At 44.0% G+C, this 13,803-nt stretch overlaps 1 protein-coding gene across 1 annotated transcript in view; it reads left to right on the forward strand.

Annotated features, from left to right (window-relative positions):
• LAMC1 (laminin subunit gamma 1) overlaps window positions 1–11,851 on the forward strand; it is a 103,698-nt gene extending 91,847 nt beyond the window's left edge. Inside the window, exons 21-28 of the mRNA XM_088447205.1 lie at window positions 843–980; window positions 1,084–1,228; window positions 2,678–2,827; window positions 4,687–4,801; window positions 4,941–5,140; window positions 7,754–7,912; window positions 7,998–8,097; window positions 8,635–11,851. Coding sequence (XP_088303331.1) covers window positions 843–980; window positions 1,084–1,228; window positions 2,678–2,827; window positions 4,687–4,801; window positions 4,941–5,140; window positions 7,754–7,912; window positions 7,998–8,097; window positions 8,635–8,891 — 1,264 coding nt within the window. The 3' untranslated portion in view covers window positions 8,892–11,851. The remainder of the gene's footprint in view (window positions 1–842; window positions 981–1,083; window positions 1,229–2,677; window positions 2,828–4,686; window positions 4,802–4,940; window positions 5,141–7,753; window positions 7,913–7,997; window positions 8,098–8,634) is intronic.
• The last annotated feature ends 1,952 nt before the right edge of the window (window positions 11,852–13,803 follow it).

Genomic DNA, 13,803 nt, shown 5'->3' on the forward strand with positions numbered 1-13,803 from the left:
AGGTGTACGGATTTGGTGGGCAGTGGTCCGGTGTACGGATTTGGTGGGTAGTGGTCCGGTGACTTGGTTGGAGATATTAAAGAGAGAAGAGATCCCACAAATTAGTCCTTTTCATTAATGTTGTTCTGTAAGTATTTGGAATGGGAGAAGTAGTTTCCCTGGCAGCCCACCCACTTGTAATCCTACAGATGTGTCCTCATACCCATATCCTTTTTGCGCCACATGATGCATTAGACGCTCCGCCATGAGCAGCGATACCTGGTCTTTCATCATTTTTACCCAATTTTAGCATCTTATTCGTATTGTAGCCACATACATACTAAGTACTAAGAAGTTAGGATTAGTGTTTTTGTTGCAAAGGAATTGCTACCAAGTTACAGATGAATAAACCACTATATGTGGTGCGGCTCACTCCTATCTGACTGCCGTCTCTTGCCTTTGTGTCACACACAGCAGCTGCATGTAATGCCAGCGCAGGTCTCCAGGGTACCTCAACTAAGAAGCATATTTTGGGAAAGTCTGGTGGGAAGTTTGGTACATTTTTTGTGCGATCTGAGGATGGGTGTATATGGACACATCTGTAATTTGGGGATGAAAGGGGGATAGAGTACAGAACTCCTCTGTGGTTCCACATCCTTTGGAATAGGGAGCAATTTTTACTGTGGGGATTTGTGATTTGAGTAAAAGATTTTTGAACACTTCTTTCACTGACCTTACATTTATCTGCTCTGAGATAATACAATTTACTTTAAGTCTATATTATATATTTTATTATCAGAATCTGTACTTGTTCTGTGGTACAAAAAAGTCAGCCTCCTGTTAATCCAGTGTTGTGTCTTCAGACATACGCAGGAAGCTCGTGACATCGAGAAAGCCGCCAAGGATGCGAATGACACCGCAAATGAAGCCTACCGCCTGTTACTGAAGACTCTCGCTGCAGAGAACCAGACGGCCTCCGATATAGAAGAACTTAATAAAAAGTGAGTGACTGAGCCTATTGTATTCATAAAGGACTGCAGTGTCCTGCAATGTTCTTCAATGCAAAAAAAACCCCAACAAACTGTTATTTGCTGTTTTCTTAAGGTATAACCAAGCTAAGGATCTGTCCCGGGAGCTGGAGAAGCAAGCCAGCAAGGTGCATGCAGAGGCCGAGGAGGCAGGAAACCGGGCTCTGCAGATCTATGCCAATCTCACCAATGCTCCTAAAATTGACACCACAGCTTTACAGGTAAAGGGAGTTCTGAGGCCGTTTTTATCCTGAAGCATAGTGGGTGGATTACAGCAAGTAGAGGTCAGAAGTACAGATGACCTGTAATACCTAAGTTAATGATCAGTCTCAGGCAGGGGTTGTTTGAATTTGTGGGAAATTCTAAAGAGTGTTTGTCCATTTTAACTGCTGAGTGAATGCTCAGAGGGGAGTTGAGGGATGAATGATTACACTGAGTTGTACTAAGGAAAATTTGCAGCAATAAACTGTTAATGTGTAGCACATAACGGTACAGGATGCATGTGACCTACTACAACTTATGCAAATGTTCATTGGCCCCAGTACAGATCAGTACGTTACTATTATATGCAACACTGACTGCTGTCGTTTGAAACACGGAACGTGAATGTGCAAATAGTAAACGTACAGGCGTTCAATAAAAGTGAGCGGATTTGGAAATCCTTTGCAGTAGCAGTTGTTAAATCTTTGAGACAGACCGCTTACTCTCAGGGTACCACAGACTGCTTACTCTCAGGGTACCACAGACTGCTTACTCTCAGGGTACCACAGACTGCTTACTCTCAGGGTACCACAGACTGCTTACTCTCAGGGTACCACAGACTGCTTACTCTCAGGGTACCACAGACTGCTTACTCTCAGGGTACCACAGACTGCTTACTCTCAGGGTACCACAGACTGCTTACTCTCAGGGTACCACAGACTGCTTACTCTCAGGGTACCACAGACCGCTTACTCTCAGGGTACCACAGACCGCTTACTCTCAGGGTACCACAGACCGCTTACTCTCAGGGTACCACAGACCGCTTACTCTCAGGGTACCACAGACCGCTTACTCTCAGGGTACCACAGACCGCTTACTGTCAGGGTACCACAGACCGCTTACTGTCAGGGTACCACAGACCGCTTACTGTCAGGGTACCACAGACCGCTTACAGTCAGGGTACCACAGACCGCTTACAGTCAGGGTACCACAGACCGCTTAGTCAGGGGGAATCGGTATGTAATGGCAGCTGTCGGGATGCCTCCTTTCAAAATACAGACAGCGGTATCCCAACAGGGGTCGGGTAAGTATACTTACCCTAACCCTAAGTCTCCTCCCTGTGGTGCCTAACCCTACACCCCCGCTGCCAAACCTAACGCTAACCCCGCTATACTAACTACACTTAACCCTCCCTCTCTGCGGCTAACAGCCAAGATGCCCCGGATCTGGTTCGGGCTGGCATCTGTCTGTGTTCCGGCATCGGAATTAAGATAGGCGTTGGTATTTTGCCGCCTATCTTAAGTCCTGTGTCGGACTTCCAGCGTTGGTATTCAGATCGGCGGCATCCCGTCTGTCTGCTAACTACACCCCACTCAGGGTACCACCGACCACTTACTCACTTAAGTAATGTGGAGGCATTGTAACCTAACCCGACACTGACATATAAATGTTTTTCCCTTTTCCCCCAGAATGAGGCTGGAAAGATCCAGAAAGAGGCAGAGGAGTTGGATCTGCTGATCGACAGAAAGCTGCGAGACTATGATGACCTACGCGAGGACATGAGAGGTCGGGAGATGGAGGTCAAACGTTTGCTTGACAAAGGCAGGAGTGAACAACAGGTGGGTTCATTCACCGTATCACCCCTTCCTGCGGCCATACCAGCCACACATACTCCGTGTTTACAATGTAAAAAGGTTTTACACCCTAAGGCTGGGTACACACTAGGCGACCCGCCAATGCAATGCCCAATGGTACAACGGTATGATATATTGGACGGGCGGTATACACTCTTTGATCCGGTGAACGACAATCCGATATATCGTTCGCCTGCACCATTCACCTTCCTGGCATGCATTCACGCCCGACAGAACGACCTGACATTGGTGCACAGGAGCGTGCAGAGTACATACACACTAGATCTGGACAATGTGTCGGTCTAGTATGGCATATTGTCCAAAAATCATCTAGTGTGAACCCAGCTTATGCTGTTTGCAGAACTGCAATAAAACATTTATTAGTCCCGGCTGTTACTCTTTCCTACAAGTGTCGGCACAAGGACAGATGTCTGTCTTTCAACCAAAAGTTGCTCCACATCAAGCAAACATTAGTGGACCCATTGTTTTCCACATGCTGCTTGTTCAGCCCCATAAAACTTTTAACAAGTGTACCACCCTCAAAATCTGTCTTAAATGGCCAGAAACAGGAGTTATCTGTCTCTGCAGTCATCTCCGACAGGCTTTCTGGCACACTGGACTATGAACGTTTGCCCTCCTTTGTTGGTGCAGCACAGGTCTTCGGTGGTCTATAGCGTGACTTTATGGCCATTACCAAGTTCTATGAGGTGGCCGGTAACATCTTCACGGATGGCTGCCTTCGGCAGGAAAGTCCTCCAGGTGGCTGTTCTACTTGGGTAACTCTCCTGCCTTATGACCGTTGTGTTTGGGACATCCCATCGTCTATATCCTTGTAGAGTAGATGAAGAAGTCATCTTGGATATCGGACTCTTATGACAGTGTTGTAGTTCCATGAGATGAAATATAAAATTTTCACTGCCCCTACAGTATTGGAGTAGGGGATTTAAGTGCAAAAGAAAAGTAATACTCCAGCCGCTAGTACTGATTCTGAGTTGCAAGTAATTCCAAATCAATTCTTGTAAATAGTTTTGTAAAGCGAACCGTGTATGCGTTGCAGGCTGCTTATGCATCTTAATGTACTTACAAGCCGTGTGCATCTTGATCGCTTCTCACTTGGTGTTGGTGATACTTGGTGACAGCCGGGCGATAAAGGAACATTTGCAAATAAAATAAATGTTGCTGTGGGCTTGTACACAAAGTGATGCCCTGTTCTGAAGTGTGAGCGTATGCAGTGATCCGTCACTCAGCCAGAACTCCTGTACCAAGGCTAAAGCTGGTGTGAATGTTGGTAATCGTTATGACTGCTGCTCCCACAAGCAGAGAGCTGGAGGCAGCGCATTCGCACAGATACATCCAACTCTGACTACCCGCAGATGTCTGCGTGGGACAGGAGGGGATGGAATGTGATCACTTTAAGTGCGAAACAGGATCACGCCCACTGTGTTTAAATCATTTGAACAGCTTATAATACTTTATTGTACTTTATGACAACTACCTGCAATAACGACATTGTGAGTACTCTTTCTTAGGTTTCTTTGAGGGGTGACTACTGTATTTTATTTTTCTAATCTGTGAAGAAGCAGCCTTAGTCACTCATTTATTATGTTGGGCACATGTTCATCTTTACAAATTTAACAGCCAGATATGTTTTAGCAAATGTCACCAGGAATTTGACCTTTGATTCTTTTCTAATATTTTCCTGGATTGAAAATTTGCAAATGATCTGACAAAACTAGTTTCCTTCCATGAAGTAGATCACATCTCGCACATTGCAGCCTCTTAGTGCCATCAGTAGATTTGTTTCCAGCTGACATGAAGGCTCTTCTCCTCTTTATGCTCTCTAGACGGCTGACCAGCTGCTGGCCCGGGCAGATGCCGCAAAAGCCCAAGCGGAGGAGGCCGCAAAGAAAGGTCGTACCACACTGCAGGAAGCCAACGAAATACTGAACAACCTGAGAGGTAATACTGCAGTACTGGTTAGTGTGGTAGCAGCAGGACACTCATGGACTGGGTAATCTGTTTGTGATCTCTGCCCTCATTACCCCTGTTATAGATGATCAGTACCAATGTGCTGTAAACGTTCTTATCTCTACTTTAGATTTTGACAAGCGAGTGAATGATAATAAAACTGCAGCTGAAGCTGCCTTGCGGAAGATTCCCGCCATCTCCCAAACCATTGCTGAAGCCAACAACAAGACTCGCCAAGCTGAAAGTGCCCTGGGCAATGCCAATGCTGATGCCAAAGGGGCTAAGAGCAAAGCCGAGGAAGCCGAGCAAATCGCTAATACCGTCCAGAAGGTAGGCGGTGTACTACACATATACCTAGTGATCCTCGTCAGCGGGACACCAGAAGGGCTGTGACACAAATCTGTTAATCTTCTTTTTTCCTGAAGCGCAGGTTCTGTGATGTATAGATAGTGGTGCCAAGCCTGGGCACAAAAACTCCGGCTGCTACCTCTCTATACCAGTCACTGCCTGGGAGCCTTAGTTTCGTTAAGTGCCATCACGGGAATCACTTTAAGCTGGAGTATTAGTGTGGAACTGATTAGGATCCACCTTGCAATTAATTTGACTTGTCCATGATCACCACCAACTATTGCTAAATACAGATGTGTCCACATATATCTTACTTGCGCGTTAAACAACTCTTCTAGTCTCACCATGCGTGGCGTGAATGTAGCGCCGAGTGTCTTTTAGTTACCTTTAAATGTGTCTTATTCGCAAAACGATGCACATAGGACGCACAATCAGATTTTGCTGATTAAAAGATGCGGCATATGAATATTCTGTGTATAACTGCAGTTATATCTGCATGCTTAATGCTACGTTACAGTATATCACAGCAGCTGACACTGTAACATAGCATATGCACAGAATATAGGCATGCTGTATAGAAGTTTAATCAGAAGAAGCAGCTTGTGCATCCTATGTGCATCGCTTTGCAAATAAGACACATTTCAAGGTAACAAGTTGCTCTGCGCTACCGAGCTGCAAGATACTCATGCGTTATGTTTAATGCGACTTGTAGCGCACGGAGGTAAGATGTATGTGGGCACCTCTGTATATCGCTGTATCATTTTGTTTGTATATGCTTTTTAGCAGCATCTTTCTATATGATTATTGTTGCCCTGTAATACCCTAAGTCCCTCCGGGGGTGCCTAAAACTAATCCTTCTTCCCCACCCTCCGCAGCTAACAGTCCCCGCTTACATTCGTTTGGGATTTCGGCATCTGGCTACAGATAGGCGTTGGTATTTAGACTCCTATCTTTAGTACAGAGTCGGGCTTCCAGCGTCTGGATTCCGATGTCTGGCATTTCAGACGCCGTTAAATAAACTGCATCCCTTAGTAATACCCCTTTTCTGCCAAAACCCATCTTCAACAAAGGTCACTGATCACGGGTTGGAGCCGGGTTTTGCCCCTTTCACACTGGCGACTGTCCCCACATTATTTCCAGGGTCCAGCCGTTCACACTAGTGGATGCTTGGAGATGTCATCTCCAAGCGCTATTAAAGCCAGCCAATCCGCTGGTTTGAGGCATGACCCGTGTCAACTTGATTCGGGTTGTGCCGTTTAAACTGCACTGTTACTCAGGTCCTTCCCTGGTTCAACCCGGGTAGTGAGCAGGGTCGGATTTCTGGGTCAACCTGTTTTTTTTTCTTTTTTTTAATGACCCTTTTACACTGAGCCGCGATCTGGGTTGACGCAGCAATAACCGGGTTATTGCGGCAGTGGAAGAGGGGTATAAAATGTACAAGTAAATAAGTTAAATCTTTCAGCAATCAGGCAAAGCAGATGCCAGAGACCAAAAGCTGCTCCACCTGTATATCTTGGATTATTTCATGTGGACCAGATTCCTAATACTCAGTAAGGAATACGTTTGTTGAACGGACGGGTTAATAGGTTGTCTATTCTCCACATTGCAGCCTTCTGTGGTGTCTTCTGCTTGTATGTTCCCCGGGATGAAAGGGAATATTTCTCCTGACGCTGCACACATCTGTTATAGTTAGTATTTCTCAGAAATGTCATGCTCCTCCATCTAGTCATTATCAGCTTAGGAGCTGCATCTGTTATGTTCAAAGCTAAAAAAAAAACAGCACTTATGTATGTAATTGCACGCTGCAGACAACAAAAAAGGAAACTTCAGCCAGGTCTCAGACGTTGAATTTACTGCATCAAAAGTCTAAATTCGAAAGAAGATTGAAAAGCATCGTAAAATGGAGACAATCTATCTTAAACGTCAGCATGTAGCAAACCTTATGGATTTTTTAAGCTGAGTATATATAATATATGAAGTATTTTCAAGTTATTGGTGATACCAAATCTATTTCCCATAGCAACCTATCAATTTCTAGCTATTCTTTCTGTAGTACAGTCTATTAAATACATAGCTAGAGTCTGATTTGGTTGCTATTGGCAACAATCTACTTGTCCTCTTGGAAGGTTTGATAAATCTCCCCCACATCAGGGACTTGCATGGTCCTGATTTGGAACTCCTGAGCTCACTTGTATAGTCTTCCTCAGAGCCTCTGTAGTGTTGTAAAAAGAGTCAGGTGGTGGAGGCGACTTCATGGGGGTGTGATCAGGTCTCGGAGTTCCAAAGATATCGGGCAAAATTAGATCACATAGTAGAAGTGCTGAGCATTCTGTTAGATGCTAACGGTTTTCCTTTTGCCGAGAAACTGAATCATCTTATTAAATTTGTATTCAGAAGGTTTTTGCTTTTACTTTGGTTTCTCATTTGTGATGCATTTGTGGTTGATTCTATGAAGACGCTTTTATTTTGCTCCTTGTATTATATCAACTGAGACTAGTTGTAGCCGCAGTTGTATGATCAACATGGTTGAACCTGCTTATAATGTCCATGACATGAATCTGAGATCTTTTTTTTTTTTTTTACATTTATACTCAGAATGCTGCGACAGCAAGAGCCGACGCGGACAAGACATTTAAGGATGTTACCAATTTAGATGGAGAGCTGCAGGATATGCTGCGTCAGCTGCAAGATGCCGAGGACCAGCTGAAAAAAAAGCAGGAAGAAGCGGACAGTGACATGATGATGGCTAATATGGTGAGGGCTATGGGGATATATGGGCAATTAGGGGGAGGCTACATGCTGGGTGCTTGCAGTATATAATGACCCTTTTGTCCTCCAGGCCACCGATGCTGCACAAGTAGCAGAGGACAATGCCAGGAAAGCCAAGAACTCTGTAAACAGTGTTCTCGGGGTCATCAATGACCTGCTCAACCAGCTCGGTAATGAACTATCACTTAATTCCTGTAAATGTATGCAATTATATATGTATGTATGTCGGTATGTATGTGATTGCATAATGTAGATGCTTCTCCCTGAGAGGTGGGGAGAAAGGCTACTTGCCTGTAGCAATGGATATTGATGACTGTACCACAATATATAGCTTTGGTCACAAATCAATACACAGAAAACGCTATAACAATGAAAGAAAACTGTAAAACAATAAGAGACGCACGCCCAGCTTGCATTAGATCATTTGTGGTGTCTTCCGGTATGTAGAATGTCTGTGCATGATATGGCTTTCCAGAACAAGATCTACTGCACTAAGCACCGACCACACACTATATTGTATCTTGTGTAACGTGTTCTACAAAACAAAAGAATATAAAAATGTTGTAAATGATTTGTAAAAAAAAGCATCAGAGAGACACTGCGAAAGGCTAAATACTTGGAAAATGTTAGTTTCACTCCTGTAACAAATGAAAAGTGTGTTTATCCTGCACAGAATGATGAGTTCTTGTGTTTGTTCCATACAACAGGGAAGCTGGATTCTGTGGATGTAGGAAAGCTTACTGAGCTTGAAAGGACACTAGACAACGCAAAAACCCAACTCCGTGACAGCGATCTAGACCGCAAGGTGGCGCAGTTGGAGGAATCGGCACAACTGCAGGATGCCGCCCTCCTCTCCTACCAGCAAGACATTGACCAGATCATCAAAGACATCGCAAATCTTGAGGACATTCGAGACACTCTTCCTCCTGGTTGCTATAACACCCCCATCATTGAGAAACCCTAAAGCCTTTGGGAAGAAAGGGAGGAGATTAGCCACACTTCCTTCCTCACCAACCTCCACGTTTGGCTGTGAAGTGCCTTATTACTCACCCACCCCAGACTGTATTTCCTACACACCATTCACTCCATGCCCTCCAAATATTGAACATTTTATGGGGGCTGTAATTGGAAATATATTATTTCACCTGAACTCTCTACCGCCATATTGTGTGTACAAGAGGCAACCACCTGAATTTGCTGTTCGTCTTACTGCAGAGAGATATAATGGTGAGAGGAACAGCAGTAAAGCGCCTCCACATGGCATAAGACCACCGCAACATCCCATGCGGTAGCTCTGCAGTGTTAGCCAAGGGACAGTTTCTAGCAAGGGTTAACCGCTTCAGTAAGCTGCCTCTTCAATGCAATACATCCAAGTGCTCTGTGGCGCCGAAGTGGTTAATAAAGCTATGCTTTCAACCTTCTAGAAAATTAGGGCCTATCGCCCCACAAGCCTGCGGAATAAATATGTTCCTTGTATACACTCCTCTTGCCTTCCATTCCCTTTGACTAACCAACCGCCCGGCTTCCTGCCCTGTAGCGTAACCACACAGCCAGTATTATCCCCAACAGCACAGAGCCCTCACATTAATAAGTGCCCGGGCTCTTGTTGTTTTGCTGTATAGAAAGGGTCTTCTAATGCAGAGACGTCTGCTGTGAGGTTTATAGAACGGTAAGCTGCCCTGAAGTATTGCTGCAATTCTGGGAACAAAGGCGCTGGGACTGTCACTCAAATCACCACATGTAACAGTGTACAGGATTGTCCTGGTGTCCTAGAACGGTACAGCAAGAGAGATCTACTCCCCAAGTCCCGGCGGCCAGCCAAGTTTTCATGGCACGGTAGCAAAGGGAACGTATGATGTCATCTGAATACTTTGGAAAGGTTTCACCCACCGTAAAGATGAAGCCATTATCTCACACTAGCAAGAGGCCAAATTCAAACCCCATTAAAAGAAAATCCACTGGAATATTGTTATTTAGAACAGTAATATGTATATAACTTTACCATAGTTTATATGTCGGCAGCATCAGAGGAGGTGTTTATATCCAGTCCATAGTTATATATTTGAGATTTCTGCACTCTGTAGTATAGTAGATTATTATTTTATTATTATTATGGCCACTTGCTGTTCAGAACAAGAGGATCTGTCTATTCACATTTGCTTTATACAGTACATGCCTTTTCAGGTGCCATACCTAACTTGTTGCAGGACAGATCTATTACATTTCATTATTCCAAATGACCTTCTCCACGCGCAGCCGACATGCACAGAACACTGTAGCTGACACTTTATATTGAGGGAAGAAGGCCAAACTGCTAAAGTTCATGAGTTTTATTCCTTTTACACAATTATTTTAACCTGTTTTCTGCAGAAAACTGAAACCCCTGCTTGCGAAATTACATTTAATATATTAATCCGTACTATAGCAAGTTACGTCATGGGTGGTATAAATGTGCTGTAAAATCAGGACAATGCTTATTCTGTTCTATATGTCCATATCTTAAGAACCTCGGTAAGGCAAAGAAAATACACAGTCAAGACTTTGGTTTGATAAATGCCTGTACTGAAATGGTTAATTGAGATGATTTAATTGGTATATTTATGTCCTGTGCCAAAGGTTATACTTATTTTGATTGCAGTCACGTATCTGAAAGTATTGGAAAGAGACAAGCAGTCCGTATGGCTGTAACGAATGTTGTTGTACTACTTACCAAGCTGTCCTTTCCTACGCTTTGGGTATTTTATTCTCAAGCAGGTTTACGGGGGGGGGGGATAACGTGCCAATAAACAATAAACAACAAGCATAATGTTGCACATATGGACAAACCTCTCAATGAAATAGGTAAGAATTGTAACTAATCTCGCCTAGGCTAATACCAGATGAGTTTTATTCCGCCCACTTTAATTAGACACTTGGGTAATGGGTGCCTGTTCAGTCTTTGCTTGCGCATTACAGGCTTTACACACGTGCAGTGTACCGGTACCCATGGGAGCTTTACGGTGACGGGTGCTTGCCGTAATGCTCCGGCATAGAGTGAGTAGGCCCAGATTGCCTAAGTGGGAAATCCACAGGCAGATAATGCTTCTGTGTGTGGTTAGCCTCACAGTGCTGAGAATCCATACCTCTGTTACACCTGGTCTTTCTATACAGCAATCCCTCTTCTGAAGGACACCCTCCATACCGGCTCCCCGGTGCGTGTTGGGGAGATATTGGAGGGTACACCCCTTTTGTTGACACTGGTGCTATAAATGGTTTTCGAATTTGCTTGATTCCTGTGAGTGTTTTATTATTATTTTTTTTTTGTATCCAGATTATAACACAAGTTGAATGTCTATTTTGTTCCCGTCTTTATCTTCTCTCTGTAAATACATTTCTGGCTGGGAGAAGCTGGGGCCAGAAGGAGGGAGAGGGCAGTTCCTTTATAGCTAATGTTTCTTTCCAAGCTGCCTCGGTTTTTCTCTTCTCCTGATCAACATTTGCTCTGGCTGAGAGTTTCCCCAGAAGCCTCACAATAACTCACCCCTCTAGGAGCAAAGACCCTTCTATGGGGTTACAGCACAAAGCTAAAGTCAGTCACCCCCGTACTCCCTAACCTGTGTCTCTGTCCTCTTGTCTTGTGACACCTTCTAGCAGCCTCTTATATTATCCACTGCTGAGGGCCCTTCACTACCAGAGAAGCATCAGTCCCACTGTTGTGTAAGCTCCTATGGCCACGGAGGTGTGTGCCCCTTTGCTCTCTGGGTTAGCAGTGCCTAATATTGGACTTTTCAAGGACAACAGACTGTTCTGAGGGGAGGGGAAGGGGGTAATCTGTGGTCATATTTTTTTTTCCAGGGAAGAAAGGGGTTCAACAGAACACAACACCTTTTTTTAATGTATAAAACAGTATTTCTTATTTATAATAAAGTGAATATTTGTAACCCCTACGGAACTTGTGTTTTTTTTTCCCCCTCTTATATTCTGTTGTAAGTGTGATTGGAGTGGGAGAATTCTATACCTGGGGTATATTTTTACTTCAGCTTTGTAGAAATATTTACTAAGAAACAAGTATACAAGTTACTTTGAACACTGGGCCTGATTCACTACCTTATGCAACTGCGATTGCAATAGCGATTACGCACGCAGTTCAACTGTGATAGTATGCTAATTCATTGCGATCGCTATTCCCTCGCAGCACTGCACAAGGACGCCCACTTTACTTACCACACATCCGTAATGTTTAGCAAGACTGCGAAACCATCGGTATAATCGACTACCATCACAGCCTCCTTTTTCGAATTACGGAACTAAAGCTTCAGATTTCTGCCCAACCATTCAGTATTCACCAAGATGGTGTAACGTGTGTACCTATGCAGACGTGTGTAGCTATAGCTGTCATGGATAGAGATTGAAATGTACCATATAGTAACAAATCCGATACGGATCGCTATTGGAGCCGCGATTACGCACGCAGCGCCACTGCGAAAATGCAGGTCTGACCTTACTCCGAAATGTCAAGTCTCGTCGCACACCGTGAGGACTCAATCTGCGTATCAGCCGCAGTGGCTAATTTATGCACACCTGGGAAATAGCGTTCTAATGGACAGGCACGTCTGCATTTCTCCGACCACTCCCCCGTCACCACCCCATTCACTCTGTGACGGCTTTATATCTGCGTACGTGATCACCGTGCGATCGCAATACTGGCCGACGCGGTACATGCGCAGTAAGCACCATCGGCCGATCTGTGTAAGCAGTTGCGATACGTGATTAATCAGGCCCATATGGGATTAAAAAGCTTTTCTGTTGGTGTCCGGTCCTCCAAGTCCCACCTATACCCTATTGTCTCCCCTGTGGATCCTATGGACTTTGAAGAAAGAGGGTTAACCAAGGTAAGTTTTACCAGAACTCTCCTTTCTTTTGTATTTTAGGGTAAATGGTCCTTTTAAATCTATAGTAAAACTTTTTTGGGAGGGAGAGCAACATTAACAAAGAACCCTGCCAATGCTATTTATTACTGTGATGTGACTTGCAACATTAGCTTGCCAAAAACCAAGTCTTATGACGATTAGTTTACATTTCTTTCTACACGTGTCTGCTAACTTCACTGTGACGTAATGATATTGAAAAAAGTGTACAGCAGAAAATAGTCCATGATTTTTCTTAGCAGAAGCGTGAATTCCAACCACTGGTCGATACAGGAGTCCTGACAATCCTTATAATCTATCCTGTTACCTGCTCCCCAAGGCTAGAAGTCCTCCTGAGTGAGTTGCAGCAGCACCATGGGAGGCAGGGTAGGGATTCTGCAAGAGGAGTGAGAATACAGAAGCCCTTATTTGTCTAAGAGCTGTTAATCATTTAATGGGTGTGGGTACCATTTAAAAACTCAGCCCAAGGGTGATTACTTGAAGTCTTCACAGTGTTCTCCTCATAGTAGTGGGCAGGTTTGAACACCACTCTCCTGGGACAAGAACGGGGTGTTTTGTTCTGTAATATATTTATTTAGTGCACTTCTAAAAAAGGCTAAGAATAGCTCCTCTCCTCATGTTTGATCAGATTTTTTTATAAAATTGTTTTATAAAACATACTGCTAGGTTAACTGGCTTCTAAGTAAGCTGGTTCTAGTGTGATGCTGCATTTATATCCCCAAAATAAAATGATCTGTACACTGCTGTATACCATGGAATTACATAACATAATAACATTTAAAGGGAAAGTTTGGTGTATGTCTATGGACACCCGAGTTATTGTTAAGGGCTGTTCCTATAATATCTCCTCTTCAGTTTGTGAAAGGACCTTTCCTGATAACATTTCTGTCCCAAATCCCAGTTAATCTCATACAAAAGTAGTTCTAATAAATAAAACCTTAACAATCTTATTTGCTTTTTGTCTTTGGT

This window comes from Taudactylus pleione, unplaced genomic scaffold, assembly GCF_031769625.1.
Source record: "Taudactylus pleione unplaced genomic scaffold, aTauple2 ptg000423l, whole genome shotgun sequence".
Taxonomy (NCBI): domain Eukaryota; kingdom Metazoa; phylum Chordata; class Amphibia; order Anura; family Myobatrachidae; genus Taudactylus; species Taudactylus pleione.